The sequence below is a fragment of the Urocitellus parryii genome, chromosome X (assembly GCF_045843805.1).
Source record: "Urocitellus parryii isolate mUroPar1 chromosome X, mUroPar1.hap1, whole genome shotgun sequence".
Taxonomy (NCBI): domain Eukaryota; kingdom Metazoa; phylum Chordata; class Mammalia; order Rodentia; family Sciuridae; genus Urocitellus; species Urocitellus parryii.
In genome coordinates, this window is record NC_135547.1 from 30,332,971 (window position 1) to 30,350,571 (window position 17,601).

General features: G+C 42.6%; 1 protein-coding gene across 2 annotated transcripts in view; it reads left to right on the forward strand.

The window, feature by feature from the left end:
• Positions 1–3,391: 3,391 nt before the first annotated feature.
• The window catches only part of Tmem255a (transmembrane protein 255A), a 59,190-nt gene continuing 44,980 nt past the window's right edge, over positions 3,392–17,601 (forward strand). For both annotated transcript variants that reach the window (XM_026379565.2, XM_026379566.2), the window contains exons 1-2: positions 3,392–3,523; positions 10,034–10,176. In XM_026379565.2, coding sequence (XP_026235350.1) covers positions 3,466–3,523; positions 10,034–10,176 — 201 coding nt within the window. In that variant the 5' untranslated portion in view covers positions 3,392–3,465. The remainder of the gene's footprint in view (positions 3,524–10,033; positions 10,177–17,601) is intronic.

The following is a 17,601-nucleotide window of genomic DNA, read 5'->3' on the forward strand; positions in this document are numbered from 1 at the left end:
TCACAAAATAGAAAACAATAACAAAGCAAAGACAAGTACCAGTGCTGTTCTCTGATGTGGTTATTTTCCAGGTACCTAAAGTAAATGATGAACTGACAATGGGAACCAGTCAAACTTTATGGTGAAATAACACCTTACCATGGTCTTCCTCAATGAAGAGTCAGACGTTTGTGGTGCAGGCACTGAATACTCAGCATTGACCTAAGGTAGTTTGGTGGGTACAACTCTGACCTCAATTAGGGATGTCTGGACTCTTTGAGAGGCTCTATTATTCTGAAGCTCCTGTCTGTTCTTGGTCAACCTAAGTCTGGGAACTGAGAAGCAGGTGTAAAGATAAAGGCTGAAATATGTATATGAATGTGCATTTGTGAATACTTGTATGGCTACCATTTTAAATATGCACATGTGCAGGTACATATGTGTATACTTGTAAACATGATCCTCTCTAGCCCACATTCCCAGATTTGGAATCTGGAAGGTACAATGGTAGTTAAACTAGTCAGACTGATCGTCAAAATAAGGAGGTGATGGAGTGTTATGCCTATTCCCAGGGTGAATGTTTTAGAGACAGAGCACCATCTGGCATTTTTATAGTGGTCTGAAGGCTTCTGGCGAGGGCCCTCATCATTGGCTTGAAGAAGACAGAGAGAAGTAGGCTGCAGCCCCATTGGCAAACGTTTCCTTACGCTATAAAATAGTTTCGACCTAAGACAACACTGTATGCTTGATTAAGCTTGCAATATAAAGGATTTATTTTAAGCCATTTTAATAATCTCTTTTTATCAGAAGCTAACCAAGCAGTTTTATAGTAGCCCCCACTTGCATGAAAGACATATTCCTTTATCTAGATGACGTGTCTATTGGTAATTTTTATCATGAGCCTATTTATGTATAAAATCCACATGTGTTTTGACATGAAGAAAATTAGAATGGAGCCCAGGAAAGATTGTCTTCATTATTTTAAATGTCCAGCTCACTCTGAATTAAAATAAACAGTTTTTTAGTTGTCAATGGACTTTTACTTTATTTATTTATATGTGGTGCTGAGAATTGAACCCGGTGCCTCACACATGCTAGGCAAGTGCTCTACCACTGAGCCACAACCCCAGCCCCCTTTTTTTTTTTTTGATGGAAAAGAGGTTTAGATTAAAATACAGGTTTTTCCCCTAGTTTTCATTCTAGTCCCTCCCCTTTTCCCAGATCCAAACAAGCACACCATCTCTGGGGAGACGGCTGCTACTACTCTCTGAGCTGCTGCAGCTGCTGCTATTATCACTGCTACTGGTCTCAAAGTCATTTTTAACTTGACTGAGTGCCTGCTGTGTTCCAAGTCCCATAAGGCACCCCAAGAGACAGTACAAAATATATACAGTATGCAGTTCTATTAAACAGCTAGCTCCTCTAGTACTTTTAAAATAATATTCAGTGTTCACACAGGATACAGGAATACAGATGTTGCAAAAGCAAAGCTCACCCCCATTAAGGGTACCTCACTAGTTTGTGGCTTGTATTAAAGGTCAAGCTACATATGCCCTCTGTGTCATTTGATGGGTAGTGTTTTACTATCTAAAGTGAAACAGCTTCATTCTATCCATTGAAACCAGCATAGTACAGTAACAAGATTCCATTTGCTTTCTTTGGGGACCTCTAGCTGTATGGCTGCTATAGGGGAGCCAAGCATCTCTAAATAAGGTGTTAAACAATCTTTTCTAGCCTGTTTAAAAACCTCTTTTCCTCAAGGCTACTTTTACGGAACCAAAATAATAATGAAGTACTCCTGAGAAATCAGTGCTGGTTGCCTGAGGTCTCCATGTTAAATATGAGATATTTAGAGTGGGAAGAGGAAGAGATAAGTAAACAGGACTGAAAAACAATCATTGCAAGAGTATAAATCTGGGATTTCTCTCTGCATTTGTGGAGATTATGGAGACTCCGATTCAAACACATAGCATTCTTAAGACACACACCCCCCTACAATTGTGGGCATCTTGTCTCTATGTAGGACATATATCACAGATTTCTAAACCAAATCTATAGTGTAGGGCTGCTAATAATACCTGACACAGCATTCAACCTGGCCCCTGGGGGGCCTGAGTACTTCACAAAGGTCTCCCTTTTTAACCTTCAGGAACTTTTCGAAAACCTTTGGAAAGTAAAAATGAGTAAGGGCCTTTGGTTCTATTTCCTGGATAAGGAAACAAAGCCTCACAGTAGATTAGTAAAAGCAGATTTGGAAAGAACCAAGTGCCATCTTACATCCCATTGGTTTTCAGGAGAATTTTGTACTTAATCTGGTTTGGATTTCTGGGGGGAGAAACTAGGGTATGGAGGCAGTTGCAGTAGCAAGAAGAGCATTGATCCAAGAGTCCAACAGATTTAGGTTCGAATTCCACTTATCCACCTAAGAGCCGAGTAACCACAGGAAAATTTCACTTGAGACTCAATCTCCTCATTTATAAAATGGGGTTAGTGATAATTTTTCTTCCTCCCTTACATGTCTGCTATGATGAAAAAAATGAGATCTTTGAAATAAAAGCACTTGAATAAAAATTTAAATTGGGGTGCTGATGCAAAGTCATACTTGCTTTGGCTTAATCTCCTTGTAGCTTTTAGGGGGCTGTTGGTTCTAGAATTCTCAGATCTGGTGAATGAGGCTGTGTGTTTTCTCTCTCTCTCTCTCTCTCTCTCTCTCTCTCTCTCTCTCTCTCTCTCTCTCTCTCTCCATAATTTTATACACTCTGGTCACATCCCTTCCCAGCCTTCATCGTTCTAGACTAAAGAGTCTGCATTTGTTTAATCTATCTTCATATGGCAGCCTCCCCTCACCATCCTCTTGATTATAGAGTGGCCCTTCTCTGGATCATCTCCAGCTCCATTATGTCATTCTGGAAGCACTAAGACCAGACCTGCACAAATTGTGCGTGTGTGTGTGTGTGTGTGTGTGTGTGTGTGTGTGCGCGCGCGTGTTCTCTCCCCTAAACCTGTGACTCTGTCCCCCTCCCCAATTATAAGTCCTAGAACAGGATGATTACCCAAGACCCTCTCTCCAAACTACAGAGAAGGTGGGTTGGCCTCAGGCTGAAGCCTCCCTCCCTTTCTCTGCGCAGCCCTGGCCCCAAGGGGCTAAAACGGCTCCCTGTCTGGCTTGGGAGGCTGGGAGGTGGATAACTAGGATGGGGAGGCCGAGGGGGAGGGAGGGGGGGTCTTGCGCAAGCGCACGCCGCTGCACGGACCGCCAATGCTGCTGCCTCCCAGAGCAGAGGGAGGCAGAAGAGGAGGGAGGGAGAAGAGGGGAAGGGAGGGGGGAGGCGGCACTTGGGCTGCAGCTCTCAACCAGAGGCAGTCTCTCTCAGCTCTCCGAGGGACCAGCAGAGGCAGCCGCGGAGTAGGATGCTCTGCGGGGCGCCCTGAGCTGGGGGCGCTTGAAGCAGCTTCGGGCACTGGGGCAACCGGGCAGCTTTCACCATGCATCAGTCCCTGACTCAGCAGCGGTCCAGCGAAATGTCCCTGCCTGATTCCATGGGTAAGTCTAGCCTCCCTATCTCCGGGCGGCGGCAGTAAGGGGTGAGTGCGCTGCCCTCTGGACTCCTAGCGCCCTAGTCGCCCTGAGAGCCAGAAAGCGGGAAGCGGGACTAGGGGGGTCCACAAGCCCCAGAGTCAGGGTGGCGGACCAGAACCCCAGGGAAGCGGCCCGGTTGTGGCGGGGGGCGACGCGTGGAGATTGGAGCGCCAAGCTTGCGGCGGAGTATCCCTGCCCAGGAGTGCGGGTGTGTGCGTGTTTGTGTGCGTGTGTCTACAGACTTGCAGCCAGTGGTATATCCCAGCTGTCTGGGGATCAAAACACTTCCCTTCAACCTGCGCCTTCGCTTTCCATTCGACGCTCCCTCTTTGCAAAGTCCTCGTCACTTCTAAGAGCTCACGACTAAGGATAATTAGAAGAAGCAGGATCCTCGCCCCCTCCCAACTCTCTTGAAGCTGCCTTAAAATTCAGAGCTGCAGAGATGATGGGGGGGGTGCTGATTTGCACCTCTCTAATGGGGGTTTGCGCAACCCTGGGGGATGGGCGGGGGGAGGAGGAGGGGGGGACTGGCGGGAGGGGAATTCCTAAGGAATCACTCAAGACAGCCCAGCCCTGCCGTCTGCAGCGCAGGATCAACATTCCTTGAATTTGATTCCTATTCTGTTCCAAATGCACGGAATGTGCGTGAGTGTGAAAAACACGGGAGGGGGGGGTGGACAAGTGAGAGTGCGAGAAAGAAGACCAAGCGCGAGCCCGCGCATCTTCTGAAGTCGCGCTTTTCCTCTCACGGTGGTTGGAGGGGGAGGGGCCCCTTTCAACACCTTTTCTCCTGGAAACTGGGGAACCGCTACCTTTGGGCACCAACTTGGCTGTCCTCAAAGCTGTTATTTGGTAGTTACAAACAAACAACAACAACAAAAACAAACCCAGCCCCCTCAACTGTTAGACACCTTCCCAAGCCCTATGATTTCACTGGGCAGAGAAATTAATTTGGAGCCCAGGAGAGCAGGAGGGGATTGTCAAACCCTGATCCCACCTAATCTTAAAATTCGCCGCGGATACACTTCAACCAAATCGAATTCGCTCTTTCCAACTTACTTTATACCCTGCAAAATCCCTCCGACCCGGATTCCTGACATTCACTCTGCTCAGGTTTTCTACGATGAATTTGCTGGAACATCTCAAGGGGAGGGGGCGGGGAGAAGATTGAATCTCTTATGCGAGCTCCCTACTGCCTGCAAATGACACCATCTCAACAAAATTCGTTCACAGAAGGGTCCCCAGAAACTGTTATCTACGGGATGGGAGAAAGATCCATATTTTCAATGGTTTTGCATATTCAGCATAAGAATTTGCTCTTTTCATTTTTTAGGACGTAGTTGTTTTGCAACGGGGCACAAACGAGACCAGAGTCGCATCTAGAGCCCAGCAGTACCAGACTCCCCAGCCCCCGCCTTAACCCCAGGGTTCTCTTGCTGTTTCTCCAACATGCACGCACACACACACGCACACGCACGCACACAGAATGTACTCCTTACCTTGGCCAGCTGTGGCGCCAGCACAGCCCTGGTTCCCCGACGCCAAGCTGTTGCTCCAGGGAGGGTTGGGTGGAGGAGGGCAAGGATTCCTCAGCGACCATTCCCGCAGCCGGCAACCACCTGCAAATCAAGCCTCATCGCCCTGGCGCATCTGACTCAGTGGGCATATTGGAAGATCAAGGCATAAAGGGTTGCTACTTAACACACTGCACTGTGGGTTGGGGGAAGAAGACTAAGAAAGTTCTTTCTTGGACTCCCAAGGGCCCCCAGCCCGTGTTGTGTTTCTCAGAAGGTCTGCACAACAAGAAGCTTAAGTGAGCTTTGCCCATTCTCAACACTGTGGGAAAAGAATAGATTTCATACGGACGTGGAACCGGTGCCACGCATTCCGCTTTCTAAAGTCTGCAGACGTACGGCATGAGCAAATTCCTGAGCTGAGTGGTAACCCTGGGTTTCCAACAGTTTTGAACATGGGAGTCTCCCCGGAGTCCCCTGGCACTGGTCCTGCACAGTCCAGGCCTGAATCAGCGTCTAGGCTACTTAGGAGCTACTCCCACTTAGCTCTGGCAATGCCACACTTCCCTTGCAGGAGGGGAGCGGGAGTGAGTGGGTGGGTTAGTGTTTCAGCCTCTATGGGCAGCATTTCTGAGGGGAGTCCCTTTACAGTCAAGACACAACCTCAGCCAAAACAATAAAAATTTAAACACACAGACACACACTGCATCAAGGTGCCTGCACTCTATGTTTGCTGGCTGCCTGGGGATGAGCAAGACTCAGAGCGGAGCATGCGCTTGAAAATTATAAAGCCGGTAATTTGACTCCTGCGCCCCTCCATCCCCTTCTAGAAACCCCCTTCTCCATTTTGGCAACACTGCCCCCAGGCGCTAAGGCATCTCTATTACAGCAGGGCATTCCTTCCTTCCCAAATAACACATTTATAATTCACCGGGAGGCCTTGGCTGTTTCCTTTTAAAGAATTGACTAAGAGGGTAGAGGTGGTGGATTTCAGCACTTTTAAAGATATGTTTGGGAGGCTGGCAGAGCTTTGAAGCTCTTGTGTGGGCAGCCACCTGTTTGCACCGACTCTCAAAGCGGGGGACTTCCTGGGATCCATCCATGATCTGTGTGGCAAAGCAGATTCAGGTAAGCAAATCCTAATGGGTTCGTTTCAAAAGATCAACCCTGAGAATTAGCCTATCGTCAATAGCACAGCATACAGGACAGGATACTGAGCCTCCATTTTTTCTGCACTCCAATAAAGATTACACACCTTATCTACTTTCTTGGGAGCGGGTAATCAAGAACATGTACAAGGTAAAACACAAGTGGACAGAGACAACATCCTGTGCTTTAAGCAGCCCACACCTTGTCTCATGTCAGAAACATAGTCCTGGAACTGGTGGGTTGTGGACCAGACCCACAGTTACAATTGTAATTGTAGCAGTTCCAGTTAAAATACTTACTGAGTATGGTCTCCAGGAATTTAGGGACAGGAAATAATGAGTGAATGGAGAGGAAAGAGCTTGATCAAGAAAAACTTGGAGGAGGTGAATTTTGAGCAGGTTTCAAATGAAGGGAGGGACTCAGATTCAAAGACCGCAATGCAGGTGGGGGCTCTGATCAGGAGGAAAACCCAGAGGAGGGAGAAGCTGGCTGTATTTGGAAGAGTGGAGATAGCAAATAATTGGGTGCCTCTAGAGCTGAGCATCCTGGTCCTTGGGATTCTGGGATGGAGGTGGGGCATTGCAGAGAGGGAGGGCTGCAGTAGTTCTGCAGGGAGGCTGCTGGGTGGGGGGAGGCAATGCCAGTGAGGAGATTTCAGACTCTGGCTGCTGTTGGTTTTAGCAGTTGTTGTTTAAGCATAAATATACTGGGCACCAAAGGGATGGATTAGTGGGAGATACTGGTATTGTGACACAGATGTCCAGAAGGCCTTCAGTTCTGGGGAGCCCTCAGTTGTACCCTATTTTTAAAAAATCAGTTCTATGAACCTAACCAATATTTATTTACACAATTCTTCCCAAGCCTTTTTAATTAGAAGGGAGATAATTTTGAGATGTTGCCCCTTGTTTATTCAACAAGTACCGACTGCTCACTAGATACTAAACACTGTGATAGGCACTGTTTTCAAGTACCTGCTGCTGTTTTTAATTAGCTCATAGTGTCTTAGTTTATGATGTGCTGGTTTAATAAGCAAAACAGGAACAAAACAATGCTATGTTCACAGAAAAAATTGAAGGTAAACCCCAAATTGTACCTTAATTAGAATAAGATTCTTTTCCTTCTAAAATTAAACAATCACCAGGAAAATGTTTTAAGCAAACATAATAAGCCACCTTTTAGGATCCCTGGCCACATCTTCATAGAACATACTATCCATATGTCTTGCTCTAAGTAGATGTCGATTGTATTAAGTCAAATTGACACTGAAGTTTAATTGAGGGGTGATTCTTCATTTTGAAAAGATTCACCCAGGAGCTTCACCAAATAGTCAACTCCCCCAGTGCAACTAGAAAAAATTTAATTTTACACGACTGTGGTCCTTATAGTGTAAAATAAGGGTTGATGGGGGAGTGGGGAGGGGTCAAGAACAGACAATTCAACATAACGAGGGGAGCATTTTCTTAGCAATTTTATCCAAAGCAAATCCTATCTGGAGGTAAGAACCCTGTGGGGTTATAGGATGTTTGGGTTTCTCAACTGACTGAATTTTCAATTCTAAAGCAGAGGGGGGAAATAGATTTTCGAATGACACCATGTGGTTTGCTGAGTCACTTTTCTGACCTGGCTCCTGTGCTTTTAAGAGTTAGAGTGATATTTGCAAAGAAGACCCAGGAGCTGTGAAAATTAAAGGTCAGTTGGTGGAGAAGGAACAGGCTGGTGAAACAAACAAATTAGCAAGACCATGCATACACAGATACTCCTCCAGTTTATCTGTAAGGTTACATGTTTTCCGTGTAAGATACCTTGTATCTATCCAGATGTTCCCTTACTCTCTTTTGCCAATTTGAGGCAGGGGAGGGCTAGAGATCCTGTGGGGGAGACAAAGGAGAAAGGAAGGCTTACAAGAATGGGAGGTGGGGTTGCTAAGTTTACATTACAGTCCTTCCCTAGAACCAACTTACAGACTCACTAAGTTATCTATCATCAAATAGACTTAGTGGCCTTGCTTTAGAGAGGAAGGATAACTAATCTTCAGATAAACAGAAGAAATAAATCCTATTCATCCCACCCACCCCGCCCCTCTTCTATTCTCTTCCCAGCACCAGGCTGTCTGAATGGCTTACTTTGCTCATCATGCTTACTGCTCATCAGTTTGCTATTTACATCCCTAATAGCCATCTCACACAAAAGCCCCTGATGTTACAGGTGTCTCTAGGCCTTTATGTTTTTCCTGGATTCAGGTCTCACTGGAGAGGAACCACATTTCCCAACTGTAACCTCTCTTCCCAGGGTGTGATTGGCACATTACTATATGGGTGCTTATAAAGGCTCAAACCACTTCTAAATTTTGATGTAAAATGGTCAAAGCACAGTACCATATCAAAAATGACCCTGATGAGTCACATCCCTCAATTTTGAGGCTGACGTCAGGGGAGACTGCCAGCCCCTCCCACCTCCGGTGGCTTGCACAGGGAAGACAAGATAGATGGTGGGGCTAACCCAGGGTGGCACTACTGAGGCTTTTCTTCCATACTGGGGGCGGCAGTGGGAGGATGTGTGCAGGAGGCTGCAAGGCCCAACACGGCACCCTCCCCCGATTTCACCACCAAGGTCCTCCTGATTTTTCTTTCCCCTTCCCCCTTTTCTCTCTCCTCCCTCCTTATGGTGCAGTCTAGGCAGCATCTCTCTATCACTGCTTTTTGAGGCTGCAGTGAGGCTTCCCAGAATGACCAGGTCTTAGGAGCTGTCCCAAGGGATTTCTTTCAGGCTTCAAATGACAGTTAAGCCACCTGGAGTAGGCAACCCCGTCATAAGGCTCACCACTGCTTCTTTCTCCCTGCCTTCCATGCTTCCATTAGATAACCAGACTCTCATAGCATTTAGCATTCCCATTTGATTATTACAGCCACCCCCAACTCCTATATAGAACTTCCCCCTGGCAATTGCTGTTGAGGACCTCCTTCCCATGCCAGAGAAATGCCTGCAAAGTGTGAAGCAATGCTTGGTTCCTTTAAAAAATTAAATTGAAAATTGAGCCTAGATACCATTTTTCTATCTGACTTAATAAGCCTGTTCTTGAAAAAAAAATATTGGTCTGATAAGCCCTGACTAAGAATGGGTTTCTCATCATTTATATTTATGTCATCCTCACATAAGCCTAAATGTGTATAAGTTATAATCCTTCCCATCTACCTCCCCCGATAGATATCTTTGTGGACTAATAGCCTCCAAACACTTACTTTATTACACACATTTGTTATGTGACAAATCTTGCCAACACACCATTTTAAAGTTTATACATGAGGTGGCAAATGTCAGAAATAAATGAAAAAGAATCCCAGTACCTGGCTTGGTTCTGATATTTACACTGAAAATGAAATTTCATATCTCTAGCTTATGAAAAAAAACCCTCCTTAGTTTCATATTGGCTTTAAAATGTTTTCATTTAATATCTCCACACAAACACTTCTCATTCATCATATGCCTTATAATTTGGCCTAAAAAAACACTCTGCTAAGTGGGTATGACACATCTTTTATAGAATGCCAAAAGTACAAAATTTGTTTTGTTTTTATGTAACTGGTGAATTTTCTTCTGTTGTTTATTTTCAAACTGGAAATGTATTTTTTTATTATAAAGTGGCACCCAATGACCACAAAAATGAAAGCTCCATCTCTTCCCCATAATCCCACTCCCCAGAGATAACCCCAGTTACCAGTAGGAGTAGGAAAAAAACTAGTAAATTTTTTTCTTTAAGTCACTCCTTTTCCTGGTTGAAATGAGCAATTTCAGTTTCTCTGTATGTTTTCAGGAGCCTTCAATCGGAGGAAACGAAACTCCATCTATGTCACGGTGACTTTGCTTATAGTGTCCGTGTTAATTCTCACGGTGGGCCTTGCTGCAACCACCAGGACCCAGAATGTGACCGTTGGAGGTTATTACCCAGGAGTCATTGTAAGTATAGAAAGCATAGGTAGATCTCCATAGCTTGCTGGCTACAGAGATTCCTACTCTACTTTGATGGTTTTCAATTCTGTTTGAGTTTCTAGTGTTTGTTCAGATTTTCTCTTTATATCCTTCTGTATACAGAGAGGCAACTCTAACCCTGTTAAAAGCTGTTGACTAAAACTCGGAAGAATCCCAGTGCCATCCCTAACTATGAGTGTGATCCTGAGCAGATCACCTTACTTTTTAAGACCTCTGTTTTCTAGTTTAGGAAATGTTCCTAATTAGCAGTGTTAACCTTTAGCTAAGATCCTTTCTCTGGACATCTGCTTTCCTATATATATTAGAGGTCATCTGACCTTACCTGAAATCTGAAGACCTTGGCAACTTGACACACTATGACCAACAGCACTATTCTTCAAAATGACCCTGAACTCCTATTAGGAAAAAGATGCAGGAGTTGTATGTGTGTTTATTCACTTATAAGGTATGTACATGTTCATTAAAGTTATACAAACATGGAAATTCAAAACTTAGATGAAAATGAAATAAATGATTTTTAATATCTTCATATAATCATTAACTAAAATGTCACAGGATAAATATGTGCTTAGTGTGAAGTTTGTCAGTAAAGATAGTGGCTATAAATCCTTATTTCAAATAACCCTGCTAGATAATTGTAGATGTTTTTGACTGACTTCTTATCAGGTATGATTAACCCTAATCTTATTAGGTCACTGATTTTTATTGACCTCACAATGTGGCTGACAAAGAACTCTCCCTGGGAGTTAGAAGTATCAACTCTGCCATTTTCTTGTTGCTCATTTGTGCTTATATTATTAGGATCATCTTCAATTTGTGATTTCTCAACAGTCTTTCCAAACTTCTTGTCCATCTTGTTGGAACTACTTTAACTAAAACTAGATAATATTAATCTGGGATACATAAATCACCCCATCATCAACCTTTGCTGCTTGGAACTTGCCCTCTTCGAGAAGGATGGCTCACCTGATCATCTGACATTCACACGGATGGACGGTGCCAGGACAGTCCATTTATTGACTATTAGTAACACTTAATTTCTTTCTTCTTATTTTAGACAAATAATAAATAGGAAACAGGAGTTCTAATGGTTACTTTCCATATTCCAGTGGATTGTTTTACCCACCTTCAAAGGACATCCAATCCACTTTGAAGAAAGTCAAATTCATTGCACTTAAAAATTTTCATTTGCCAGCCTGGGCAATGTAGGAAGACCCAGTCTCAAATATAAAAACAAAAAATCTTCATTCAGCTCTGTGGACACTGTTGTTGAATCCAAAAACCTAACTCTGGAGGTTGGATCATATTTTAAATATCAAATAGCTCCCTGATTGTAATTGCTAGAGAACAAGAAAGAAATTTAGGACAGTTTATTTTTATTTTAGGAAGACAAAGAGGTCAGATATATTTTGTTGTTGTTGTTGTTAGTTGTCCTCATGCACACGTGTGGGCACACACACGTATCTCTTTGCACCCCACTTCACCCCCTGTGGAGAGAGAAGCAAAGGGTGGAGAAAGGATTAAAGATGATGCCTTTGACAAGCCAGTGCTGTGACTGACCAAGCCTGGAGCCTGTTGCCTAGGTCACCGATTCCATTCCACAGTCAGCCTCTTCAATAGTCCTTGTGAGGCTGGGGCCTGATGTGGGGCCTGATGTGAGCTGCATCTCCCTCCAGCTAAAGGCTGCCAGGGGAAGTTCCTTTGAAGCTTTTGGGCAGGCAGGGCTACCCCCCAGCCCCAGCAGAGGGCAGGTGTTCTGTACCCTCTGTTAAACACATGATGTGAGAACTCACCCAGTCTACTTCCTGTGGTGAAGCAAGAAAAGCAGTCGTCAGCAGAATTGGGTTTTATTTTTAAACACAAGCAAAGTGAGGGGGAGGAAAGGAGGGGTAAGAGAGCATTTTGGTGGCTTGGAAAAGCAATTTATAGGGTCTGTGTGACTTTGTGTGTTTCAGGTAGCTGCATTAGTAAAATATTTCTGACTGATGAGCAAATGCTCAAGCCAAGATTCACAGTCACGGTGGGTGAGGGGAAGGTATTTTCCCTGTCATTTAAGAGTACAAACTACTATTCATGAACAGTGGCTATAAACCTTCCCTGTAGAATATCTGACTGTGGGTGGCTAGGTTGGAATATATTAACAAAGGAAGGAGGGAACGTGATTGTTGTTATTCAAGTACCTGATGTTCAGCTAGCATTGCAAGTTGAAGCAGTGGGGGCGAGTGTCTGTGTAGGTGTGGGTTTCACTAAAAGTTAACATGGAAGTGTTAATACAAGAGCCATCCCACTGGACAGTGTGTCCCCAAGGTTTAACCTTTAAAATTTTGCTCTCATAGTTCCTGTAGATTGTTCCTTTAAAATGGGTTTTAATTAACAGGAAACTAAAATGAAGGGGAGAAGATAACAGCTTGAAAAATAAAAAAATCCATTTGAGTTTATAAGTCAGATCATGTTATAACAAATACAAATCAGGACTCCTACCTCTAAAACAGTAAACACCTGAGAATTCAGATTCGTCTGGGAATGAGGAGCTTTCACTAATTGAATATTTTGATTATTAGGGAGTTATTACGAAAACCCATGGTTTTTTTTCCCACCCAAGAAACTGGTGAAACTTCCAAAAATACAGATCTTTCCTCCCGCCCACAAGAGATTCTGATTCTGGGTGGGGCCTACAAACGTGCATTTCAGGAGCTTTTCATAAGCTAACCTTTGATTGAAAAAGCAATGCATGTTAAATCTACATTTTAATGAGCACCCCAGGGGAGTCTAATTTTGGTGGACCAGCAACCACATGGAGAAATAAAACATAATAAAATGTGCTTAGCAAGAAAACCAGAAGTATAATATGACATTTTAAGATTCTGCACTGTCAATTTGGTTACTTTTAATATAAATTACCATTGTATAGAATTTTTTGAAAATGTCAGGTAACTCCGAACCAGGCTATTTTGGAGTCTGGTTAAATGTGTTAACAATATATGAGAATTTAAAATTTCAAAACAGACAAATTAGGGAAAAATTATTAAATTAAAAGAAACTTACCATACAGCATATAGTTCATTTAAATATTGATATCTCTGGCATTTAAAATATAATTCAATTTACATAATTGTCAAGTCATGTCAGACTATTCAGGGGCATTTTCATTTTGCCAACCAGATGCCACTGTATGGTGAGGTACATTATAACAGTGTGTTAGCTTCTCTACCTGAGCTGGAAAGTAGTATCATTGTTCTAAGACACATAAACACATTTTTAAAGACACAACCTTACAGGATGAACAGTAAGGTTTTAAAATTGGCAAAGATAAACTGGCTAACTAAGGCTTTCACAGTTTTTGAATATTTTGAAGACATATTTCATTCCAGAAGAGTTCTGGTGAGCTTTCTACTTTGAAGGCCTAAAAATTGAAGACCCTTGATTGGGTTCTAGCAGAAAACGGCAGGTGAGAGAGGCCTCTCCTTCCCTCTAATCCTTTTACCTCAGATCCAAGAGAATGAAGCTTCTAAATATGTTTCCCAAGCAACCCACAAGATGAAGTCGGGCCACTGAGCAGTAGGGAAAGGCTTTCATTTCGGTAACTTCTCTCCAGTTGTACTATTAGGTCCCTACTTTCCTGTTTTCTTTCAGGAGAAAAAACAGGTGTTTCTGCTCCATTTCCTGGAAGGTGGGGGTCAGTTGATTGACAATCACATCAGAGTTACAGTGAAGTATTAGGAGACAGGGACAACAGGAATCATTCAAAACAGCCAGTAGTCTGAAACTTGTAGGCCAATGTGACTTCAGCTTCACTTGTGAAGATTCTTTTGACAATACCAATTTTTTAAATTAACTTGAATACTCAGGAAATATAAGAAGCTCTGGATATTAGTTTTTGTGGTTTAATGTGAATTAGGCAGAAACTTTTTCCATCTCTTATTGAAAATGTTTCTAAAATCTAAGTTTATTCTAAAATATAAATCCCTAATTGGAAGTATATTTTAAAATGAGACTTAAATCCTGATTTTTCTGGATAAGAGTTTTATAATGGCACAATTCATTGACTATCTTTTGCCTCCTTCACATTCCATTTGAAGCTTTCCACAGATGCTCTCAGCCTAGTCTCCCATTACTTCTCTTTTGCCAAGATTGTCATAGTCCCATGAACAAGATTTGGATCTTTCTGCCTTGGTACAGTTGCTCACATTTTCCCCAATGTCCTCTCTGCTATCTATCTAAATGTTCTGTCCTGTCCCAACTTACAGACATAGCGGGAACATTTCTCAGTTACTGGAGTCCACAGTGGTATCTACCATCTTTAAACTCTCTACTATGGATTCCTCCTACTTGTGATTCCTGGAAAATACTCATATGTTGCTCTGTGGCATCTGTTGGGATATATTTTATTAGGTTTATTTATATGAGTCCATTATTTCTTATCTGAACACTTCAACCAGGTGTGATTCCAAATTTAGACTATTTTTTATTTTAGAAAAATTATACAGTGCAAGTGCCATATATTACCTAGCACTCCAGCAAGGCTTTGAGGAGTATCAAGTACCATAATCAAATGTCTTCACATTTCTATAACAACTTATGAATTTTTACATTTAGTGGGATAAAGATTATAAAATAATCTCATATTAGCTCAAGGTCAGACTTTGCTACCAAGTTAGTTACCAGAGAACCCTTTTTGTTTTAAGAGCTTTGTGGATTTCAAGATTACAGAAAGGGATTGTGTACTGGTTTACCTAACTATAGTTGGAGCTCCTTAAGCCTGAATTTCATTGGTCTGGGTATTGTACCCCTTTCCAACTCCTAACTTCTAAATCACAGATCAAACACAGTGCTTGCTGCAGAGTAGATTTCCAATAATATTTACCAAATGACTAATCCTTCTGAGCCTCAACCCTCTGTGTCTGGGGCAGTGGATGGGAATAGGCATAGGTGAGGAGATGCAGTCCAAACAGAGCCCTTGAATCTGACTTTGATTTCTAATGATTTATCTTTTTTTTTCTTCCAAATATGGAGGGCAGCCAAAAACAAAGCAAACTAATTATTTGTTCAGGTAGTGGGGAATCAAGATGGAGGTCCAAAGGTCTGAACATTACATGATTCCATGAAGCTCTTGATGGGGGACCACACAGCTTACCTTTCTGAGGTCTGAAGAGAGCAAGCACTTTATTAGAAGTAGCTGCCCATTTTCAGGAAACTCTGTAGATTCAGTTTTGTTGTTGTTGTTGTTGTTCTTCCCCTTCATCTTCTCCTTCTCCTTCTTCTTTCCAGCACTGGGGATGGAACATGGGGCCTGCACATGCTAGGCAAGTACTTTACCACTGAGCTACATCCCGAGTCCTTATTAAAAAATATTTTGAGACAGGGTCTCATCTCACTAAGTTGCTGAAGGTAGTAGCCTCAGACTTGCAATCCTCCTGCCTCAGCCTTATGAGTAGCTAGGGTTACAGGTGTGCACAACTATGCCTGCTCAGTTCTTTATTTTCAGCTCTCCAACTTTTCCTCAAATAAGACTTCTCACTCCTTCTTTTCAGAGAACTTCTTCCCTAGGGGGCAACAAAGAGTCCCTTGTTACTTGGAGGTCACTATTCTACTAACACTGGTCACAAATCCAGCAAGATGTAGCAAAAAAGAACATTGGATGTTAGTCAGGGACCAGATGACTAATCCTAGGCCTGATGTTAACTTGCTCTAAGAATAGACAAGTTCTCACTGTTCTCTAGTCCTCCATTTTCTCATCTGTCAAATGGGAATGATACCAGCTCTGCCAAACTCCATAACATTCCTGTGACCAAAATAGAGGGTAAGTCCTTTTTTAACTTAAAATGCTTTAAATGTAAGGTCTTTTTAGTGACATTGATGATTTCCTCAACCTATCATTCCAGGTAAGTGAATTCTTCCAGACATGACTCAGTAGGTTATTAATTCTGCCTTCTGAACTCTGTCTATACTTTGAACCCATATAAAGTGTCTCCTTCTCTGTGAAATCTTAGAGCTACCATTTATTTAGTAGCCTAACTTATGCAAGTATGTTACATATGTTATCTTAGTTAATCCCTGTGTGATAGATACTATTATGATTCCCATTTTGTAGATGAGGAAACCAAAGCACAGGGTAGTTAAGGGACTGGCACAAGGTCACACAGTTTATAAGTAGCAGAGCCAGGGATAAAATACAGAATTCTTCTCTGTTCCTATAGCTCTTTCTTTTTACCTCCCCAGTGGTCCTTAATCCATTGTTTGTCTGTTCCTTACAAGACTGTGCCCTCTTAAAAGACAGGGATCATGCCTTCTTACACATTTGATACAGAGGTACTCAGTAAATGTTAGAAGACTGAATGGTTTGGAGTGGAATAGAATGGAATGTAAAGGAGGTGGGGGAACTAGATGAAATGACTGGCTGGCTGAGGATTTCCAGTTCTGGAGTCTCTTTTCTTTCTAGTCAGTTCCTCAAGGACTGGGCCCACTTCTTCTGGCCACTGCCATTGGAGAGTTATTTGAATTTCAGGAATAATCAGTTTATTTGCTTCCTCTCTTAGGCAAAAGATTGTTTTTGAGGTTCAGGAGACATTTTATGAATATCTGTAGAAGCTGATGAACTGTTTGGGAAAAAGAATTATTTTTCCTTTAAGAAGCTGCATCCAAATTTCTTTCCATCTCCACAAGTGATCCAGAGTGCCACAAGCACAGACTATCCATGGAATTTCTTCTAAAAAAATAAAAGCTGTGGAACATATTGGAGGGGAAGATAAGATAGAACAGGGAAAGTCTCTTATCATGGAATAAAGCAAATAATGATAGGATTTTCCAGCTCATATCAGGTTAGAGTGGCTCAAAAATTAAAGGACTTTAAAAATAGTAATAATAACCTCTAGAGCAAAATAATATTTACTTGGTATTTACTGTGATGCCAGGCACTATGCAAAGTTCTTTGAATATGTCATTTGGTTAATCCTCACACAGTCCCTATGAGGCAGCCACTTATTATGGTTCCTATTTTACAGATAAGGAAACAGGTTTAGAGAGGTTAATCAGTTTGCTAGTGGTTGCGCGGGTCTAAGTAGAAGAGCTCAGGTTGCAAGCCAGGCTAATGTCATATCCAGGTTTTAATCAGTATGCTTTATGGCAACACATTTTAATTGTATTTGAAACAAGACTAGGTGGGAGACAGGCATAGATTAAGTGCTGAATGAGAATCTTCTCAGTAGAGTCTTGGGTGGCATGGAAAATGCCTTTATATCCTTCAGCTTCTATTTTCTAAGAGTGATTGCTTGCTTAGGATGCTGAGGCTGGAGGATCACAAGTTGGATGCCAGCCTCAGCAACTTAGCAAGGCCCTATCTCAAAATAAAAAATAATAATAAATAATAAAAAGGGCCTGGGGTGTGTGGCTCAC